This window comes from Ascaphus truei, chromosome 4 (assembly GCF_040206685.1).
Source record: "Ascaphus truei isolate aAscTru1 chromosome 4, aAscTru1.hap1, whole genome shotgun sequence".
In the NCBI taxonomy this organism is placed as follows: Eukaryota; Metazoa; Chordata; class Amphibia; order Anura; family Ascaphidae; genus Ascaphus; species Ascaphus truei.
In genome coordinates, this window is record NC_134486.1 from 324,035,897 (window position 1) to 324,059,107 (window position 23,211).

Below are 23,211 nucleotides of genomic sequence, written 5' to 3' on the forward strand. Positions count from 1 at the left end.
AGGGAATTCATCCTCTGGAAAGCAATGTATTCATTGTCAGTGTTTCAGTCAATCTTTCACACGATTTAGGCCAGCTGAATGCAATAAGAATACATAATGCATCCCCCTATATAAATGTCAAAAGGAGTGCTACCGGGTGTGTGGCAATGTGTAAACAAAAGCCAGAGAACTCCAATGCTACATCCAACATGATAAATCAAACAGTTAAATACTTATCTTATTTTCTTATAAGTGAGGGCCACTTAGTTAAATTATTTGGCCAAAGCATTGTAAGTTTGCAGACCACACCAAAGTGCGCCCTCTTTTTCTGCCAGTCCTTACACTATCTCTGCAAACGCTCTCTTTACCTCTCTAATATGAGGAAGAAGTCTCTGTATTTTGGAAACAAATTGCAGTAGGAATGCAGATGACAATTTATAGCTGAAGAAAAAAATAATAATATTTTTTTCCTTATACTGTATAACGAATAGAATTTTGCATACAGTGCGTCATTGCACTGTGAAGCTTACAATCTAATTTTGTTATCTGAGACACAGGAAGATAAAGTGACTTGCCCAAAGTCGCAAAGGCCCAGATCCAAAAGGTCCGTTAACTCAGTGCTATTCAAAGGACGTTATCAAAATCAGTAATGGATGTTATTTTGCTTGAGGTTAACGCCTATCCACAAATCTAATTATATGCAAAAACAACAGCCGTTGTATATTTCATTATAGGCTTAACGCCGTGTTAATTTAGCACTGCCTCGCGTTAGCTTCAAATAACATCCCGCGTTAAGTATCTTTTACCTACAGATGGTGATACTCCCATCTTGATGCGTAAATATAGTGGGAGAAAGAGAGAAATATATTTGCACTCTTTCTTTCCCTCTCCACAGTGGAGGATTTCCAAATTTGCCGCCCCTGGGCACTTGTCTGTGTCTGCCGCCTCCTTGGTGCCGCCCTCCTGCTCCTTTGGAATCCCGATGTCAAATCACGCCGCGACTTTACCAACGTGACGTTGTACGATGGCATGTTGCCATGGAAACACGACGTCGTGTCATTTGATGCCGCAACGTCTCATTGCCATGGCAATAAGACGCCTGGGACGTCACGGTGGGAGAAGCACCCGCAGCGCCATTTGATGCCGGGATTCCAAAGTAGCAGGAGGGCGGCACCAAAGAGGCAGCAGACACAGGTCAGTAGCTTCCCATTAGATCCAACAGGCCCTACAGCATGGCTAAATTATATGGAGGCGGACATTTTTGCCGCCCCCAAATTTTGCCCCCTTAGGTTCAGGCCTAATGGTAAATCTGATCCTGCCTCTCTCTCCTCCCTTTATTTAAGGGTCTGGATGAGAGTAGTGTCACCTTCAGTTCAGTTATAATTTAAATCCCTACCTTAACTATAACACACCTCTGTGGATATGTGTTGTTAGATTAGAGGGAACCCCTCTTTTGCATAGCATTAGCACTAACGCCCATTATACCTAATACAATGCCATTTCCAGAAGAAAACAGGACGTAACACTATGTTTGTGAGCTTTAAAGATACACGTTAGCAATTACCGTAATGAGGTGTTCATTTAGGTTAATGTCAATATTGGAGTTTTGTGTATCGGGGCCAAAGAGAGCAGACACTGGGATTCAGGCCACGTCACAGGGAGTGACCTACCTACCTTACCAGACCTACCACATTACCACTGACCTACCCCTTCAGCCATATATAACTAAGTAGATGTAAAATAGAGAATGTATTAACAAAATTAGTTACATGAAAAAGACATCTAGTTACCTATTCAGCACACATTACCTGGAATGATAGCAATGTGTTCAACCAGATTGGAAAATAGTACAGACCAAAGGTATGCTGGGAAGTCAATCATAAAGCATTATGAGGTATAACATTTCCAAATAACCCTCTCTTTTTAGAATCAGTGCATGTATATTGTGTTTGCTTCTAGGCACTCAAAACGCCGTGACATTTTGGCAAATGATATGCAGCACTATCATGCTTTTAATATGTTACTAATTCTATACACAGAATTAGACACAATATGCCCTTTGCTGAGGGACATGCAATCTATATTTTTTTACTGCCTGATGCACAGCGGGATACAGTGACCTGTTGCTAGGAGCTGGCACTGTGTTTCTCACCAATGTCACCATATAAAATAACGAAAAATATTTAGCATTATAGGTTTGGAACGGCCTTTACTGCATTGCTCGGCACTGTGGACTGCCAGACAGTGGAAAGTTAAGCTCTGTGTTATACTAGAATGTGTCCTACTTTTGCTGACTGCTTTGGACTTCCCAGCAACCGGAGAGCCTTCCAAATACCTGTGGTATCCCTCTTTTCACATTTCGTTCATACTGCAGTAGGTTTATTTCATAATAATCTGTCATTACATGCTAGCTGGTATCCTGCTAGAAAGACCTTGTACAGTAACTAGACACCAAGACCGCGGTTGGAAATTTCTGCTTCTCCTTTTTTCACATGGATATAATAAATATTTCTGCTGAGACATAACCTAGATTATAGTATCCAGACTAACATTTTTGCTGTTGTCATTGTTCATTTTTAGTACCTCGTAGTGGGCCCAAAAATATGAGAGTTTTTGGAGAAACAACCAACAGCCTTTCTGTAAACTGGGATCACGCTGATGGACCAGTTCAACAGTATCGAATCATCTATTCACCAACTGTCGGTGATCCCATAGACGAATTTGTAAGTTGTGTTAAGAAACTTTCTCAAGCACCCCAATAATTTATGATATATGCTATTATAAGACGGGAAAAGGATTTTGTTTATATTATAGATTAAAGCAGCAATGCTCCCATTTTTTGAATCGGAACCAGGATGTCCCCTACAGCTGACCTGCACTATTTGAAGCTCTGCAGACTCCCCAGTTCCTAAGATAATTACCTTTTTGTGTGCCCGTAAAAAAAAGTAAAATCAAAGATGGCTGCCAGTGTCATTCAATAGGAAACTGCCATGTCATGCCCTGATGATAGTGTGATTGGCCTGTTGGAGTTAGGCTCGGATAACAGCCATCTCGAATCCCCAAAAGGGACCGGAAACACTGCCGCATAAAAAATTAAATTTCTAAAAACAGAAGTGTCCCTAGAGATAACAATAGCAGTATTCAGGGGACTGTAAAATTATTATACAACTGAATCTGTGAAAAAAAAGTGTTTAAAATAATGTGAATAAGGGGGAATTGCTGCTTCCCAAGTATAGAATATGTGTTTATTCTAGATTGCACTACTTTGGAGACCAACAATACATTAATCTGCTGAGGGCATAAACATTAAAATCCAACACATACAAATGTCATCACATGAGGGTGATGACACAAATATGTGAATTTAGTTTATTTCATCATATAGTCCCAGTAACATTTTATATAACAACATTAATGTTGTTATATAGCTTTAATGACATATCTCCTTATACTTTATAACAAAAAAACTGAAGCTGCTTTATGTTCCTTATAAATTAGGCCCCTTCATGAGACTTTTGTGATTGTAAAGTGTACATTCTTTTGTTCGACATTTTAGACAACAGTACCCGGTAGAAGAAATAATGTGGTATTGCAGCCCCTTCTGTCCGACACTCCATATAAAATTACAGTTGTGGCTGTATACGCAGATGGTGATGGTGGACAATTGACCGGAAATGGAAAAACAGGTAAAATATTTCAGATAGGGACGGATTAAAAGTCATATCTGACGTATCTTGCCGGATCTATGTGTTTTTATTCATATTTTAATTAGATCTTGAAATGTATGTCATAGTACAACAGAACAATCATAAAATGACTCATACCTATGCACGGTCATTGATACATTAATACTGTCGTACAACGGAAGCAGACAGATCTCCTGGGTCCTGCTGAATCCATGTGTTTAGATTTAAAGTGCTCTGAAACTTTAAAATGGGAGGTACATAAAAACAGAACAATCTAAACAATACCTGAATCCAATCATACATAATGGTAAATTATTCATGTATTGCACATGCAATTGTAAGAAATACAATGCTGTTTAATAAACATAATTTAGTACCCTAAAGGGATGTGCACAATGTATACACAATTAACGATGTAAAGAAAATAAACAGCACATAAATACAGTACTTCCTGTTTGTAATACATATTCTGTGGCACAATGTCATATCCCTACTGAATGAATACAAGCATTTATACATTAAAACAATGCTGGAATCTGATTAATCCAGGTCTAATTTATGCAAGTACATGCAGACCATGCTGGGTCAATTAATACTTAAAGCAAATACGTACTTCATACCGAATATACTTTGCACAAAACAACAGACTCATTTACCTACATTTCCTCCAAACTCCAAAGATCTCAGTGGATTCACATGTATTTCAAAAATACACCTGGGTCAAAAAAGATGCACACACACACACACGACAGATTTGTGGATTATAAATAAAAAACACAAGATATTTTAGGAGTATATCTTGATTCTCTGGAACACTACTGAATTCAGGAGAAAGGCACAAAAAACAGTCTGATCCTGCCATAACAGTCATATTGCACACATAGCATTGCTGAACGGATGCTCCATGGCACAGTTACTGCTTTAACTGTTATTAATAGAGCGTTCTGTGTGTGCACCAAGAAAACAGCCAACTCAGGGATTTCTTTACTAATTGTTATAGCTCTACTTCTCCGTAGTATTGTAAATTACGACTTTTTTTCTGCAAAAGAAACTGACAGTTTACTAAAGAAGAAGAAAAGAAAAATACTAGAGATGTGAATAATACTCCTGGATACACATGACAACTCATCTGTGGCCGAAAACATCCCCTACGTTATCAAAAATGTATCATAAAATTAAACTATGGGGCAGATTCATCAAGCACTAGTATAGGTAAGTGAACCCGATCCGGTTTTGGCTTGAATGGGAGTTAACGCCAGATCGGATGCGCTAACCTGTACCGGTGCTTGATGAATCTGGGCCTACAGTACAGTACATCTGTTACAGGGCAGTTCACTAGTTGCTATGACTACATGCTGGCTGATATTGAAGAAGAAATGGTACTCATTGAATATATAGTAAATACAAAATATTGTCTTTCACTAACTCTTGGTAACAGGAAGGACTATTTCCAAAGGATTCACATAAAGATTCTCCCCTCCGTACTACATCAGATACCTAAAAAGAGAGGAAAACCAACTCTGTGTCAGAAGTATACATGGATCAACTGGATCCATGAGTGTGTGTGTAAATTGTGCATATATCCAACAATATTTGTGTGAATTATACATGGGTATGGCAGTCTCTTTGAGAAGTATGTATAGATGCGTCAAGATCCGTTTTTTGTGTGTGGAAATTATATATAGATCTGGCAAGATCTGAAAGTATTTGTGTAAATTATGCATTGATCTGGTAGTATTTATGTGTTCATTTTGCATGGATCCAGCAGTCTGGTAGTATTTGTGTACATTATGCATGAATCCAGCAGAGTCTGGCAGTATCTTTGTGACGTATGCACGGATCTGGCAGGACCTGGGTATGTTCGTGTGAAATATGCATGGATCCAGCAGTATTTGTGTGAATTATGCATGGGGCCGGTAGGAGTCGTTCTTGACATTTGAAATCTAAATAGATTCCCGGCTTTGGGATCATGTATTAAACAGATTTGTAGAATGGGGAAAGAAGGGGAGATGAAAGAAGAGCTTGATCTGTGTGTTACATGCATCCAGATGGCATTTCAGGTACAAAGAATAGCAGGGCACATTTAAAAATCATATGCAGCGTTGCAACATTGTTTACTCCAGTTCTTAGGTACCTATCCCTGAATTAATAGATTTTCCATGATTTGCACTTTTAGCTAAATGGTTCACACATGTCTCATTTCTCTTACTTTTTGGTTATAGCTGGCTTGCTTGCACCACAGAATCTGCAAGTATCTGATGAATGGTACACTCGATTCAGGGTATCTTGGGATCGAGCAACGTCCCCTGTTCTTGGATACAAGCTGGTTTACCAACCAAAAGGTAACATTATATGGTGTTACTCATCTACTTCTTGTTTAGTTTAGATTGAAATACCTTTCCCGTTTTTTTTGAATGATTGAAAATGCCAGTGTTTTAATATATTTAGAAAATGTGTTTTCTGACATAAATGATTTTAAGGGAAAATCCATTAGCTAAAAAGAAAAACATTAATTAATAATGAATACCTTTTGTCTTCTCTGTGGGATTGTGAATTATGGGAGAACTATATATAAAAAAAAACAATCTTTTTTACTTTGTATTAGTTTTCTTCTTCTTTGAACACAGGCATAGGAATTCCAAATAAACAAAATCCTCTGAGTTTATTATAGTTTTATTTTAGGGGTTTATTAGATTTTTGTCATGCTTCACTTGAATTCTTTTTTCTCAATTCAAGATGCTGATGAATCGATGGAAGTGTTTGTCGGGGATGTCAATTCTTACACATTACAGAACTTGTCACCTGGTACCAATTACGACGTGAAAGTTTATGCTCAATATGACACGGGATTAAGTGGAGCACTCTTAGGAGATGGAACAACTTGTGAGTCCTAAGCGTTTTTTTTTTGGTCATTTAACAATTAATATATTATATTTCTATTATAAATTTCAGGATTATATCAATCAAAAAATTCAACTGAATTATACAGTGTAATTCCTGTTACACATCACTGTATTGTGAACTCTGCATGGTCACCTAGCTAGCTGCCATTGTTTCCAATGTGTATCATGCAGTGTTAGGATATTTTCAATGGCCTCTAGCTATCTGGCGGATTTCTTTCAAGCATGTGGGACGATTGCTGGGGAAGGACAATGGTGTGTAAGAGTAGAAGGGTGTATGAGTGTGGAATTGTGCACAAGAGCACAGTATTGATTAGTTACAAATGCAGTTAACGGTTTTAACTTTTGAAATAACAGCACTGTAGGGTCTTGTTAGCCTGGGAGTAAGTAGAATATGAAACCATTCTGCTAATATTTGTTATGTTGTTCATATTTTTGTGCTAGCATTCAGGATTATTTTTATTTTGTTATGTGATATTGCAAAGCAATGCAGTAGCAATTTTGAACATTGATCAAGTAATGAGATGTGTATGCATTTATTATATGTATTTTAACATAAAACTATGACAGGGCACTGGACAGCTCAGGGTTACTGTTTGAAGTATGGGTGGAGCTTGAGAGTTCACCTCATTTAAACATCATTTATACATGTCTTTTTCTCTGATACAATATCTTGTACTGCTTTTGGACTTAAATCGGAACAAGATGGGAGAGAACATTATCTCTTTCAGATACTGCATGTGGCAAACATGTTTGTATATAGGTATTTATAGAATGTGAGTAAAACCATGACAGACTAGGATTTATAATTGCAGCCCTCTCTAAAAGTGTACAGTTTGAGGGTAGGTAATTGCTTTTTAGCAGCTCTTCAGGTAGAGCCAGGTTTTTAATCTTGTCTCCTCATGCTTGTGACTGTGTATAATGACATAGTAGAATTATATATAATGGTGAAGGGTTTTACAGCTATTTCCGATGATCCCCGTAATGAGGGCTCTCATAAGTCAGGAATGATGTTCTCCTGAGTAAAAATTATGACTTAACATTACTGTTTTCAAATTTGCAGTGTACTTGAATGTAACAGATTTGACAAGTTACCAGGTTGCATGGGACTCATTCTGTATCAGATGGACCCCACATAGATCAGCAACTTCTTACAGAATAAAGCTCAATCCAGTTGATGGTGCGTATTTGTAATCAGTTGTAAAAAATATGTGCTAAATGTTTTATTAAAAAAGAGAAAGGCTTTAAATAGTTTTATGATTTTCACTCGTGTATTTACTAAACATTAAATTGTTTCTTACCTGCAGTTTATGAATTGGAATATTCCACTTTTTGTACCCTCTTGCTAACACAGTAGAAAATGTTTGCAGAAGTAGTGACGTTTCTCTCTAGTCAATGCAACACAACAAATATCTCAAGATACTGTAACAACCGTATGATCAGGACTACTAAGGAGGAGATTAACACACAAGTCTGATGTGATTGCCTCTGTTGGACTTTAATTAATCTTCTCCTAAGAGTGAATGATGTTGAATGTTCAAAATAGGAAATTGTGGCTAAAAACAATTGGCATGTACGTCAGAAAGAGGGACTGTGGTCCATATTTAGTAAGTGGTGCAATGCCATTAAACATCTTTTAGTGCTGGAAGTCACCATACAGCTCAATTAAGCTGTAAGAGCTGTAATGGGCTGTAGGATAGCTTCCGGTCCTGGGAGGTGTTTTATGGAGTGGCACTGCTTAGTAAATATACAGTAGAGGCAACTCTTATTCAAACAAAAACCAGTGGCAATTCCCCAAAAAACCCAGGAAACACCCAGGTACATGCTGGGTACATGCCTTAAACTTTCCTGAAACTAGCCCCAGCATTTCTGCATTGATTAATGGCCTATCAGATTAACAGCGGGGGGTCCCTGGCAGTCCCATTCAAACTGAATGGGACTGCCAGGGATCCCTGCTGTGTTAATCCTATGGGTCGTTAGTCAATGCAGAAATGCCTTAAACGTGCCTCAAACTAGCCCAGAACATACCCAGCACATACCCAGAATGTAACCCGGCTAGTTTACGGCAAATGTTAGAATAAACGTTGCCTCTACTGTAAGTATTATAAATATGAAATATTCCACATTAAGTGGCTAATTTTACCTTATTTTGTATCTTCACCTCTAAAAATGAAAATATATTGAATTAATATGAATGACTTCATTGCAATAGACACGTGCAATGTATTTTTGATGGGGTAATTAAGATTGGATCCATAACCTGTTGTGCAATTTGAGAAATTGTATATTTTTCCCACGGCTTCATTCTTGTTCCTTTTCATGTCACTTATACCTGTTACTGAATTCAAAACGAATCTTACTATGCTGTTAGCGCTAATTCCTTCGTTTTTTTTTATATTTTAGTATGTGAACCTAATAGATTTATTTTAATGCACAGGATCGAGAGGCCAAGAAATAACTGTGACCGGATCGGAATCATCACACTGTTTTAACGGCCTGAGACCAGACACAGACTATACTGCTTCAGTTTACGTACAGACACCTAATCTTGAAGGCAGAGCCGTGTCAACAAAAGAGCGCACTTGTAAGTAAAGCAGGAAATGAACTTTCTAATAATTATTAAAAATACAGCATACTATTTGCTTTGTCAATCATCGGGAATCTATGACCTCTCCAACTATTACATAAGAAAGGGTTTGCGATGGAAAATCAAATCAAATTATTCCGGAGCAGAACTTGATGATTTGCGCAGCAATCTGTAGCTCAATATTCTATTAACCATATAGGTCATGGAGAAGTGTAGATTTGTTGTACATTAGGTTGTGATAGCTCGTAATTGACCAACATGAGAGTGCCTTTTAGATACAATTATACTTTCTAGAACTTTCAAAGCCTGCTACACACATTATACATGAAGAAGAGAACTGTGAGGTTTCAAAGCACTATACACTCGATTTTAATCCAAGAACAATATTCGTGTTGGCCAATGAAAAGATATCACAACCAATAACAAACGAGCATAGCCATTTTAATTGAGAAAAAAAACACATTAATACTAATTATCTCCACAATTTTAATGTTATTGTTACTCTACCTTTTAGTGATAAAACCAACTGAATCACCAACGGAGCCTCCCGCACCTCCTCCTCCTCCTACAATACCTCCTGCCCGTGAGGGTAAGTAACGAGAATATTCAACTGTAGACAAATTCTTTTTCCGAAACATGATTTTTAAAACGTTTATAATCTTTCTGATTTGTATGGACTTATGTGGACAGATTGATACAAGGTCTTCATATGTCATTTCCCACATGTAGTCACTGATCACTGCACAGTTTGAACTGCACATAACTCACCAACCAACTCCTTAGGAGTTAACCATAGTGACACCCCCTATGGAGCACAGTTTTCAAGGCACCACAATAAATCTGTTTTTTTTTTGCCAGCCAAAACACTGTTATTATGATTTATTTTGTTTGACTTCCTTTGAAAAAAAAGAGTTACATTGCCTTATTAATCTAAACCTACTTTTGTCACGCTGTTCTGTTACGTACTTTCTCATTTTGTTTGTAAAGTGTCAAGATTCTCATGTTATCCAAATTCCTGATGTGTTCAAAGATAACACATTCTCTGAAGAGGTGGAATGTGTATAAAAATCCATTGATTTACACTTCACTTGTCCATTTGATTTCTAGTGTGCAAGGGAGCCAAAGCAGATATAGTGTTCCTTATTGACAGTTCCTGGAGTATTGGTGATGATAACTTCAATAAAGTGCGCCAGTTTATTTTCAATACCATTGGAGCGTTTGATGTGATTAATCCTTCTGGAATCCAGGTGGGAATACTAATAGTTTCTTCTCAGAAATGTCCTTGTATAACACTGAATACACATTATAAATATATACATACTGTAACCTGAAAGTTGTTGGTATATTTGGAGCATTTAGATACTTCAGCATGCTCATTTCTCCCCCTTCTGACATTACCCACAGGTTCCTCTTTTACTGGGACACATAGTTTTTAGTGTAAATGTACTTCCATATATTTCATCTGGCCCCTGGACATATTGCTTATATTTGTGATTCAGCTGCTTTTAATTATTCATTGTTTCTTTTCAGGTTACAGTATAAGAGCCAGGCCCTCAACCTTCACCTATAGCACTGTATTCAGTATACTGTAAGGCTCCAGGCTGTAGAAGATTTTAATCACACTCACATGATTAGAGTTGAATTGTTATCCAACATGGGGAAGCCGCTTCACAGCATTTTGTATATATACCCTTTTTTTGTTACTATTGTAAATATACTATACTTAGCCAGAAATATATTTAGGATATTATTTGGATAAGTTCCTATTGTCGAAGGAAACAGACATACAATAATGTATGTACAGTACTTATAGAGAAAAGGGGTGATGTAGTAGTATGGTTTAAACCCCATTGTCATTTCCCTGGGGACATTACTTAACCATATCTCCCTATGCCCAAGACTCCAAAAATAGACCGCTCTAAAAAATAAACAGAACGCTCTGCAGGGCAGGAGCATGTGCCTGGAAAATTCAGTGAAGGGTGCTCGATAGAGTAGTGCACTAAAAAGGAAAAAAATATTATTATATTTATTACTATATTGTAAATGAAATCATCTGCACATAGGTATTTGATTTCGTAAAATGTTCTGGAAAATGCTTTAATAACCTAATCATTGCAGTTGAGATCTGATTAAAAAAATAACCCTATTATTGACAATTGAGGCACTTTGATTTTCAAAATGCAATAACTACTTATAAACTTAGAATTTCCGTGTATTCTATGCAACCGGCAGAGAACGAGTGAATCTTACATTCGGATTTAGAGGAATAAAGCTGACCTTTAACTGTTCACTTATTGGTACGAGAAAGACAGCATGACGAAAGACTAAATACATTTTATTTGCACTCTTGCAGGTTTCTTTTGTGCAGTTCAGTGATGATGCCCAAACTGAGTTTAAATTGAATACTTATGCTGACAAAGGACAGGCTCTTGGAGCACTTGCAAATGTTCGATACAAAGGAGGAAATACAAAAACAGGTACCGTAAATGCTGTATCTATATGCTGTATCTATATGCTGTTGCCTATATTTCTATATTTGATTGCTTAGGTTACAACACATACCCATTGTCCCAAGTGCTGTATTAAGTCATGTAAACAAATGTGAACATGTACCGTATGTATGTATAATTGTACTTATATAGCCTCAACCATGTGTGCAGTGCTTTACAACATTACAATAGGAGGTAAATGCATTACAAACACTGGGAATACGTGCAACAGGTAAATGACAATATACAGCTAAAGGATACCCTGCCCCAATGAGCTTACAATCTAAGTGTTATGTTGGGAGGCTTACAGACACATTAGGAGAACAAAGTGCTTTATTACAACTGCAGACAGGGGAGGTCAAGTGCATGTGGAGTTCGTAGCAGAAGCGTAAAACATTTAACGAGCTGCTTCTTTTTAAGAGGTGGATTTTCAGATGGGGTTTAAATGTAGGACGCAAAGGTGCTTGACAAATATTGAGTGAAAGAGTGTTCCATAGGTTAGGGAGAGATGTGTGAAACAGGTTTAAGGCAGGAGAGGGCTGTAGAGGTAAAAGCTGCAAAAGATGAGACAACCTTGACCTGAGTGTAAGAGACGAGTATGTGTGTAACAGGATATTAGAGTGGGGACATGCAAAGGAGTGTAGAGCCTTAAAAGTACAGAGGAGAATGTTGTAGTTTTACATGGAAATAAATAGGAAGTCAGCAGAGAGAGTTCATAAGGTCAGAGGCAGATACGCGCCTAGAAGAGCAGGAGATGATTCGAGCAGCAGCATTTTGAATGGACTTTCAAGGAGAGATGTGAAGCAGGGAGACCAGACAAAATAATGTTACAGTAATCAATGATGGGAAAGGACAAGGGCATGCATTAGTGTTTTAGTGATGGTGGAACATAGAAAGGGGCATAGCTTGGCAATGTTGTAAAGGAAAAAACAGCAAGATTTAGTAACAGCATTTATATGTGAGGAGAAGGAAAGGGAGGAGTCAAATGTAACTATTAAGCGTGCTTGAAAGACTGGGTGGATAGTAGTTTTATTGACTGTAATGGAAAATGGAATCATAGGACCTGATTTGGGAGGGAAAATTAGAAGTTCTGTCTTAGCCATGTTAATCTTGAGGCGACGAAGGACTATCCAGGCAGAGATAGCTGATAGTCACTCTGCAATTTGTGACTGGACTGCGGGTGTAAGGTCAGGTGTAGATAAATATAGTTGTGTATCATCAGCATAGAGATGATATGTGAACCCGAAGGTGTCAATAAGGTCACCAAGGTAGAGGATATATAGAGAAAAGAGTAAGGGGCCGAAAACTGAAGGAACAATGAGAGTGGTAGAAGTAAAATCAGGAGAGGGCAGTGCCATGGATGTCAAGACAGTAAAGAATGGGCAGAAGAACAGTATCAAAAACTGTGGAGAGGTCAAGAAGAATCAGAATGGAGTATTTCCTCGAGATTTTGCAATATGGAGATCAATAACTATTTTGGTGAGTGTGGTTTCTGTAGAGTATACTGTGCTGAAGCCTGATTGGAGAAGGTCAAGTAGGTTACGGGAGTTAAGAAATTGAAGTATATGTAAAGAGGCAATACTCCAGAAGTTTAGAAGCAAAAGGCATGAGGGGGACAGGGCGATTGTTAAAAGGGGAGGAAGGTTCTCGAGTTATATTCTTAAGAATTGGTCTAACAATAGCTTGTATAAAAAGAGATGTAAAAGTACACAGAGATGAGTTAAAGATGTTAGTGATGGTAGATGCAAAAGGTTTGAGGAGATGGGAGGGAAGGGGGTTGAGGCTGCATGTGGTGGAGGTTGAGGAGAGCAGTAGGAGAGATACTTATTCCTCTGTAACTGGAGAAAAGGAGACAAACACAGATGAAGGATGATTAGGAAGGAGGGGTGGGAAAGGGAAAGAGGGGATTTATTTGCAGATAGCTTCCACCTTGCACACGAAATATTCGGAAAAGTCTTGGGGAGTAATGGAGGGAGTGGAGGATAGTGTGGTGGGATGTTGCAGAAGGGTGTCAAAAACAGGGAAGAGGTGGTGTGGGTTAGATTTATGCTTTTTTTTATGAGAGGTGAAGTAACCCTCTTTGGAAAGAAAAAGAGCAGAGTTTACGCAGGATAGAATACATTTGTAGTGAAGGAAATCAGCCAGAGAGTATGACTTCCTCCAGAAGAATTCAGTGGAATAAGTGAAAGAGTGCAGAAAACGTGTCTGTGTATTTAGCCATGTGTGTGGGTTGGAGTGTCATGGGTGTCTGTGTACAGGAGGAGCATACTGGTCAAGTGAAGAGACACCTACAGTGTTGTAAAGTGTGAAAATATTGTTTGGGTCAGAGGTGGGTGGTAGTAAAGAAAACTTTGATTTTAGACCGGATTTCAAGGACTGAATGTCAATGGAACGCAGGGTGAAAATATAGCATTGTACAACATTAAAATACAGTATGTAGTGCATTACATGATTTTTGTAGGTTACAGGACTGTCAATTCTCATTCATATTAACAGATTATCTATTATTTGAAGTAAAACACATTGTATTCTAACATCAGTGGCCTCATTCACTTAAATTACGTTTCATTTTTTGAAGTGAGAATGTTCTCATTAAAACATAATTTTATGGCCCACAAACTCCGGAAATCTCACATTGACAGCAACAGTTACTACTGTTACTTAGCCGTATTACTTATCTGTATTTTTATAGACATAGTAGGGTTATATACACAATGCTTTACAGAACAAGCAAAGAATACATAGTTGTAATAAAATAAGTGTATAAAATATAAAAGCACCTGTAGAAAAGTAATCATTAACCAAACAGATTACAATATACTGTAGGAGGTATGTTGAGAGACAAATAGAAACTGTAGCAGAGACCATAGGTCCGTTGTTACAAGCACTTGGCTATAGAGATGGGCGAATGTTTTTGGCGAATTTGGGTCCGCAGTGGATCGGCTGGTTCCTTTGGTCCGCGGATCAATCTCAAAAAGAGCGATTTGCGTTATGCAGACTTTTAATTATTATTACCAATATACTCAGCAGATTCCGCAACCCGTGGACGGATTTGTACAATCCAATCCTCCGATTCAGCAATTCGTTGGTGGATTCTTAAGAATTTGGGGTTATAATTTTAAATCGCTCATTTACATTTCTTACTATTACAGGAAAAGCTTTAAAGTTTGTCCGCGATAAAGTCTTGACGGCAGACAATGGAATGAGAAGGTCTGTTCCCAAAGTACTAGTAGTAGTGACTGATGGGAGGTCTCAGGATGATGTGAAGAAGTCTGCCATGGATATACAGCACTCGGGTAAGATTAATTCAATGTTCCTCTGCAGAGGCAGACACCCAGACTAAAGTTTAGAAGACAGACATACAATATATTACTCTGCAACACACTGCAATTACCCCTCACACTGAATAGTCAACTTTTTAAAATATTCTTGTTTTGTCACGATACAGTATGTTCAATAGAAAGCTAAAATATTGGTTACCATGAGATATGATGCCGATGGTCAGTATTATTGCCCAGGTTTTGATAATAGCATATTTAATGATGCATAATTAGATTAATATGTATTATTCATTTGATATATCAATCCCTTATGCCTATTCAGTAAATTAATAACTGTAAAAAATATCCTGTTTGAAGAGTTTACAATTTATTATTTAGCACAGCGGTGCGCAAACTGGGGGGTGCAGGATTATTTAGGGGGGGGGCGAAAGCGGTGTGCCGGCAGACGCTGTGCATGGCCGGTTGAACAAGCTCTGTGTTGCTTCTCTGCTCTCTGTTTGTTGCGGGGCCTTGCTGTGGGGGCGGGGCCTTGCTGTGTCTCTGCTCTCTGCTGTGGGGGCGGGGCCTTGCTGTGTCTCTGCTCTCTGTTCTGGGGGCGGGGCTTGCTCCTTCTCTGCTCCTGCGGGGCCTTCCCTGCACACAGGCAGACCCTCCTCCTCCTGTCTGTTTCCCCCACACGGGGGACCGGAGCATGCGGAGTACTACCCCCCCAGGTAAAAGTGTGTGTGAGAGTGTGTCAATAGCAGTGTGTGCAGCAGTGTGTGAGAGTGTCTGCAGCTGTGTGTGAGTGTCTGCAGCAGTGTGTGAGTGTCTTCAGCAATGTGTGAGTGTCTGCAGCAGTGTGAGTGTGAGAGTGTGAGAGTGTCTGCAGCAGTGTGAGTGTCTGCAGCAGTGTGTGTGTGTCTGCAGCAGTGTGAGTGTGTGTCTGCAGCAGTGTGAGAGTGAGTGTCTGCAGCAGTGTGAGAGTGTGAGTGTCTGCAGCAGTGTGTGAGAGTCTGCAGCAGTGTGTGAGTGTGAGTGTGCAGCAGTGTGTGAGTGTGAGTGTCTGCAGCAGTGTGTGTGTCTGCAGCAGTGCGAGGGTGTGAGAGTGTCTGCAGCAGTGTGAGGTTGTGAGTGTCTGCAGCAGTGTGAGTGTGAGAGTGTCTGCAGCAGCGTGTGTGTGAGAGTGTCTGCAGCAGTGTGAGGGTGTGAGTGTCTGCAGCATTGTGAGAGTGTGAGTGTCTGCAGCAGTGTGAGAGTGTCTGCAGCAGTGTGAGTGTGAGAGTGTCTGCAGCAGTGCGTGAGAGTGTGAAGGTGTCTGCAGAGTGCGCGACTGTGCAGAAGTGTCTGCAGAGTGAGCGCGCGCAGTGATTGAGTATGAGTGCTGTGCCTGTGTGATGTGTTATTGAATGCAGCGGTGCGCAAACTGGGATGGTTGGTGATGTCACCGCTCTCAGCAGCAGCATGGATGCAGCCTAATTTTGCAAGCGCAAGCTGTTGAACTATGTAAGTATTTAGTCATATTTGTATTTACATTGTATACCGTGTAATAAAGGTTTTTTTATTTTTCATGTGATTTTGAAGGCATCAGGCAGGGGGGGCCCGAGAAATTTCATGCATGAAAAGGGGGGCTCGGCATAAAAAGTTTGCTCACCCCTGATTTAGCATATCACGTATAGGAGGATTTGAATAGAATATTAAAATGTCCTCTTAACTTAATATGCCACTAATTAGTAACAAGGCAAGACTCAAACACAAAATGTATTTAAATATCTTACAAAAGTCCAAGACAGGATAAAAATGTTGATCCTACAATAAAACGTAACTTTTTATTTTTGCACAAAGTCCTCTGCAGTGACGTTTTTTTGCCTTATTTTAGATTTTCTTGCATTACAATATCTGATTTCAAAGGAGATGCTTATGAGTGTAGTCTGTTTAAAAGGAAATATTGATGTCCCTATAATTTCAGCTAATTTTGGAATCCTACAAAATCCCCATATGTATCACTATACCATTCAAACAGCATCTTAGAATATATATATATTTGTTATTATTACATACTTCTTCCTTCAACTGAGCATCATTTGTGATATGAAGATAATCACTAGAAATTATTTGGAGTGGGTCAAACTATTCCAAAAATTCTAAATCAATATTATGTCTACTTAGGCACAAAGTGAATATGATATTGAAGTTAGCCTTAAAGTCTGATGACTGTGTGTTGGGGCCTCCTGAAGCAGCCATAGCATTAATGTAAGGCAGTTGCCATTCATAATAAAGTCTGTGTCCCCTCTGCAGGTTTCAGTGTCTTTGTTATTGGTGTGGCTGATGTGGACTACAACGAGCTAAGAAATATTGGCAGTAAGCCTAGTGAACGCCATGTCTTCATAGTTGATGACTTTGATGCTTTTGAAAAGATTGAGGATAATCTGATTACCTTTGTATGTGAAACAGCAACATCAAGTAAGTCCTCAAATTATCTATTATTTCCTCTACCTACAGTACAGGCATAACCCGGTTTAGGGACACTCACTTTAAGTACACTCGTAAGTAAGGACATATCGCCCAATAGGCAAACAGCAGCTCGCGCATGCGCCTGTCAGCACGTCCTGAACAGCAATACCGGCTCCCTACCTGTACCGAAGCTGTGTGCAAGCGGGGAGAATATAGAGCCTGTTACACATGCGTTATTTACATCTGTTATGCACGTATATGACGATTGCAGTACAGTACATGCATAAATAAGTGGAAAAAAGGTAGTGCTTCACTTTAAGTACTTTTTTGCTTTACATACATGCTCCGGTCCCATTGCGTACGTTAATGCGGGGTAGGCCTGTATTGTGATTCCTTTGTTGCAGGGATGGCAGCAAAGCAATGATGTGCTTAGGAAATATCTATTTTTTATATAAAGGTTGTGAGCATACTACATTCTATTACTCGATCATATCAAAGGAAATAAAGCATGGATCACATCACAAAGCACTTCCTTTCTTCTAAAGTCCATACACAGTCGAGAGAATACATCTAAAGTAGACTTCACTACAGATATACAAATGTTCATCACTAACTAAAACTGCAAAAGCAGAGCCCCTCATAGCACTGATACACATAAAGGGCCATAGTTAGTAAGAAGTCTTCTGCCAGACAAAGCCTGCCGGTGCTGGAAGACACGTTCAAGTCAATGGATGGAAGGTGACGTCCAGCACAGGAAGTTGGACTGCTTTCTAAATGTGGGACATCATCTTTTGGCTGTACTTTAAAGTTGTACACAAATTAAATTACTTATAAATATCAAATTCTAATTTCTAGTTCCATTATACATTTCTATTACTTCAATTTTCAACATACTATAAGGTACATGGTATAAATTCCAAGCTCCAGCTTCTTTGTTAATATAAATAAAACCAGTTTAGGAGAAGTCCCTTTTAGACAGTCATTCAGTCACTTTTCCTATCACTCAATAAGATCATCTCATTAGCACATTAACATTGTTATATCCCCATTTAATCATTAAAGGGCTTATTCAATAAACTCAAGTCCATGGGGGTTATCCACTCAACCACTTAAAAGTATATGGAATCACCCCTTTGGAGTCTCAAAATACTGCAATTTTGTTATCATCTTCAAATGACTTATCCAAATTTGTCTTGCTAATAGTGAAGGCGACTGAATTATTTCAGTAAGATTATATAACAATATGGTTATCCACTTAATTAAATGTTTATTTGTCAGTTACAGTTTTTTAATGCAGTACAAAAGCAACATGTACAGCTAACTATATTATAGTATCATTTGACTGGATAGCTATTGTGGAAATACAAAATCAGCAGTGTTCTAATTTGCACAATTACTGTGACATTCAAGTTATTGAAGAGTTTTTTTTATTTTTTATTAACAACTAGACACATTTTTCAGTTTGACAAACAAAATCCCAAGCAAGGGATCAAAAGCCCCCAGGTATATAGCACGCGCTAATGTTTGTATATCCGACCCGTTTGGGGTCATTTTCACGTTTGTAAACAAAAGAAGCGCTGCACTATTTAGCAAAAAAGTTTGAAGAGTTTGAAAAAAATAAAACACATTTTTTGTGCTTACGTTGAGTTTTGTGCCATAATTATGAAAAAGATCACAAATAAAAACACAAAGTATATTATCGAACCAAAACTAAAATAGCAATGAAAGTTCCCCACCTTGTGTAAAAAGAGTTGATCTTCCAATAAGTTGCAAATTGACGAGTCAAGATTTCCTTGCTTGTAAAATGGATGACCAGTGTACAGTATTTTTCATGTATCCAATTTTACTTTCCTTAATTTTACGTAGCGTAATAGTTGTTTCCTTTAGCGGACTGCTCAGTGGTTGTACAGATTTGGGGGCTGCCTTGCATTTCTCTTAATCTTGTTAGTTGGTGCTAAGAACCTTCAGCTTTGCTGTGAATGCAACGGAGGAATTTATTACAGACTATATTTATCAATTTTAAATTCAGCGTAAACAGTATTTAAGTATGCAGCTGGATTAACAACAGTTTGCTATTTGTTTTTTTTTGTATACTTGCTTTAAACATAAGCCCACACTAGTATCCGGCCAACCTGTAAAGAATCTGACTTTATTTACTGAAGCTGTACGAAATTTCAAACATTTTCAAATTCAGATGAAGTTAGGCAGCAGATTAGAGAAAAACAATCTTTGAATCAATACTTTATTTAGAAGTCATGGTGACCTATCTCTTAAGTACGTGCCAAAGGGATGGGATTCTAGGACGTGTGAATGCAATTGGAAGTTGAGCACGTCTTACTTGCAGCAATACCAGGAGTGTCGATTATCACACCAGCAGCTGGTTGCCAAGATGTTATTAACTTAGAAATCAGGGATGTATCATCCAGACAAGTTCAAATTGTGTTCTCTTGCAGGCGTAGCTTCCGTTTGTCCTGTGGATGATTAGAAGTTTCTAAATAACTTTGTAGTATGCTGGCTTTAGCGCTAATAGTTATGTAATCCAGTTGTGCTGCTCCATATAGGATAAATATATACAAGACACGTCACCTGTTGTAATAAGATAAAAGTGCCTTAGCAGTATGGGGCTTGTTAATAATGCAACCCTTATTTGTTATCTAAAAACCAGTGTGTTTCCTTCTTCTTAGTGTTAGTAGATGGGCACTGCTTTAACACAGGCTGTGCTGAAAAAGGCCGTGTAATGCAGCAGGCATACGCTTGTAGGGATCCATGTTAAAATGGATAAGAAGCAAAAAGTGACACACTGTGAGTGCTCATTTGCATGTCATTACCCAGAATCCCTGGCTGCAGTGGAAGCATTGTGTGCTAAGAGATAATGGGGAAAGGCAGGTTTGTGGACCTGTCTGAATCGTGTGGATGTGAGTCATAAGTGGTATTTTTATTAGATGTGAACAAGAATCTTCAGGTAATATAATTAGGTAATTATGAATATAAAACGTATAATGTGAACGAAACAGTTATAACTGGTAATGTAACTTTAAATGCCAAACATATGTAGTCTTGAAAGGAAGTACATCTCTTTATAGTTTATGAAGCCATCAAATACGTTTGTGAATGCTTTTCCAAAACACAGATAATGACTTTTCACATTGTGACTTCTTGCATTTCAGCTTGTCCACTTATTTACCTGGAGGGATACACTTCACCAGGTAAAGAATGATTTGCTATACAAATGTTCTGATGATTATCAGGTGTTGTTTTTCTGCCACGACTCACGGGTGTTTATTTCTGTTTGTGTTGTACTTTATAGGTTTCAGGATGCTGGAAGCATATAACCTTACAGAAAAGAGTTTTGCTTCGGTGCAAGGCGTATCCATGCAAACTGGGTCTTTCAACAGCTTCACGGCATACAATCTGCACAAAGATGCCTTCCTTTCTCAACCTACCTTGTAAGTTTAAAAAATAAGCTGTATTGTTCTGTGTGAATGACGTTGCAAGTACATCTGGAAGCAAAGGTGTTAATTGCGCTGAATACGCCTTTGAGGTAATCTCCTTCCTGATATGAAGGCGGGTATAGGACTAGAATCAGTAAAAGCTCTTCTACAACTCTACTGCTAAACCTTTTGTTTTGAAAAACAAAACAAAAAACAATCTATCGTCTTTAGCATTAAGCATAACATTGTAAGTATAAATTCAACAAGCTGTGACCTTGAAGATAGTATTATTTATTCAAGTTTTGCTCTTTAGAATTTGTATATATCATTTGGGAATATTTACTTTCATGCTCTTCTGATAATATAATCAATGTGATTACTTTATGCAGAGAACTTCATCCTGAGGGATTACCACCTTCCTACACTATTATTCTGTTATTCCGCCTGCTCCCAGAAACCCCCAACGAGCCATTTTCTATATGGCAGATTACAGACAAAGGTTACAAGCCTCAAGTAGGAGTAAGCCTTGATGGTAAGTATTTTTCATTAGTCTCTCTGAACTACTTTAATATATATGGTGAAAAAGCTATAGTTGGTTAGCATTATTCAAATGTCATGTATAACAGATTGCGGTGTCTGATAACGGGTTTGCAATACAAAAAGCAATACACTCCTACACTATTTGAGATTAGCGTAGCATACTAATTGACAAAAATGGTATACAATGTTCTCACTTTTAGTTGTTGATGTCCCTGTTCAGGATTGCAGCACATCCCCAGTTTTACTTCCAGGAGAGTTCCCTTGTCTCATTTTTACTTGCCTCTATTTTCCCAGCATGACTGTGAGAATATTTGTCACACTAGTAACACCATTGCAGTGAGTCACTCAAAATTAAGAATGCTGCTATGATGCACAACTTTTCCTGTATTGCTTATCTGGGTCTACATTGTCCTTAACGTCATGTTGGGTATCTCCTGGAGGTAAGAACAGGAAAGGAGGGGAGTATTCAGGCTTTAGGACAGGAGTGACCAACTCCAGTCCTCAAGTGCCACCAACAGGTCAGGTTTTGAGGATATCCCTGCTTCAACACAGGTGACTCAATCAGTGGCTGAGTCAATGATAGAGCCACAAGTGTTGAAGCAGGGATATGATATCCTTCAAACCTGATCTATTGAGGACTGAGGTTGTCCACCCTTGCTTCAGGAGAACCTTAACATCGGGTAAGATAAAATACTCAGCATGGGAATAAAGTGCACATACAGTACAGTACCGATGTAACAGGCTTGATTGTCCTCACTGATGCGTTATGGAGGAATATTTTGGGATATTCTACTCTTGGCTTCTATGGAAACACTGTGATATTCTATAAACACACAATATCCTAGCAAGCTCAAGAAGCCCAAAACCCACCACATCATTTATAAAGCATACAGTATATATATAGTGTCAAAAAGGAGAGCTACTGAGCGTGGCCAAATGCACACAACAAAAGACAGAAATGCCCACATTGGATGTAGCATTGGGCATTTCTGTCTTTTGTACTGTGATATTCTGTGTTATCTGTGGGAACACTGTTACGCACTACACATGTATGTAATATTTTTGGCACAAAGGAAAACATCAGAACATGGAGACATCATGTCCATGCACGTGTTATACAAGGTCTGTATAGATTGAAGAATGATGTTTATTTTCATTGTTTAAAACTGATTGACTACAAATGTCATCCATACTTTCTCTAGGATCCAAGAAAACACTGTCATTCTTTAACAAGGGAATTAGTGGAGATACGCAGACAATAACCTTTGATGGTGAAGAAATAAAGAAACTCTTTTATGGGAGTTTCCACAAGGTAAGAACCTTCCCAGTTACATATATCACTACAGTATTACTATGCGATCAGTAAAATCATGCACATCATTATTTCATTCATGAATAGCAGGGGACAAACCCTGGTTTGGGTGAAAGTGTATTTAAAATAATGTATGAAGTAATATTCAAAATCAGATCTTTTGTAGAAATGAGTTGTGGTAAATGTATACACAACAAAATGAACTATTGATTATACAGATGAAACAGACGTTATTGCACCTGTTATCACACAGTAAGGCACTAAATTGTGCGACTTGGCATGCAAACTGGGCGATACTGTAACTCGCGGCTCCGGGAACTCAAGAACGAACGATAACGGGTGCAACAACATCTGCTACATCTGTATATCCTCTGATATGTACCATTTGAAAAAAAAGTACAGGCAGCTTTAAGTCCTATATTTGAATGGTAAGTGTTTGTCTTGATTGTAGCTTGAATACACTTTGTTGATGGAGCAGGATGATAATATAATTTGCCATATGCACTTACAGACACAATGGATGCATTATGGAAAAACTGAAGCCTATTAAAGTTGGTTTTTAAAATCTGTTTT

The 23,211-nt window shown here is 38.4% G+C and overlaps 1 protein-coding gene across 6 annotated transcripts in view; it reads left to right on the forward strand.

The window, feature by feature from the left end:
- Nucleotides 1-23,211, forward strand: part of COL12A1 (collagen type XII alpha 1 chain) — a 165,253-nt gene that overhangs the window by 83,775 nt on the left and 58,267 nt on the right. For all 6 annotated transcript variants that reach the window (XR_012801168.1, XM_075598008.1, XM_075598005.1 and 3 more), the window contains 15 exons: nt 2,560-2,702; nt 3,536-3,665; nt 5,888-6,007; nt 6,402-6,548; nt 7,629-7,745; nt 9,003-9,149; nt 9,667-9,741; nt 10,260-10,399; nt 11,506-11,629; nt 14,794-14,937; nt 17,200-17,364; nt 20,523-20,561; nt 20,663-20,801; nt 21,176-21,318; nt 22,529-22,638. Coding sequence is in view for 5 of the 6 variants with exons in the window: in XM_075598008.1 (XP_075454123.1) it covers nt 2,560-2,702; nt 3,536-3,665; nt 5,888-6,007; nt 6,402-6,548; nt 7,629-7,745; nt 9,003-9,149; nt 9,667-9,741; nt 10,260-10,399; nt 11,506-11,629; nt 14,794-14,937; nt 17,200-17,364; nt 20,523-20,561; nt 20,663-20,801; nt 21,176-21,318; nt 22,529-22,638 (1,883 nt within the window). In the remaining variant the exon portion in view is untranslated. The remainder of the gene's footprint in view (nt 1-2,559; nt 2,703-3,535; nt 3,666-5,887; nt 6,008-6,401; nt 6,549-7,628; nt 7,746-9,002; nt 9,150-9,666; nt 9,742-10,259; nt 10,400-11,505; nt 11,630-14,793; nt 14,938-17,199; nt 17,365-20,522; nt 20,562-20,662; nt 20,802-21,175; nt 21,319-22,528; nt 22,639-23,211) is intronic.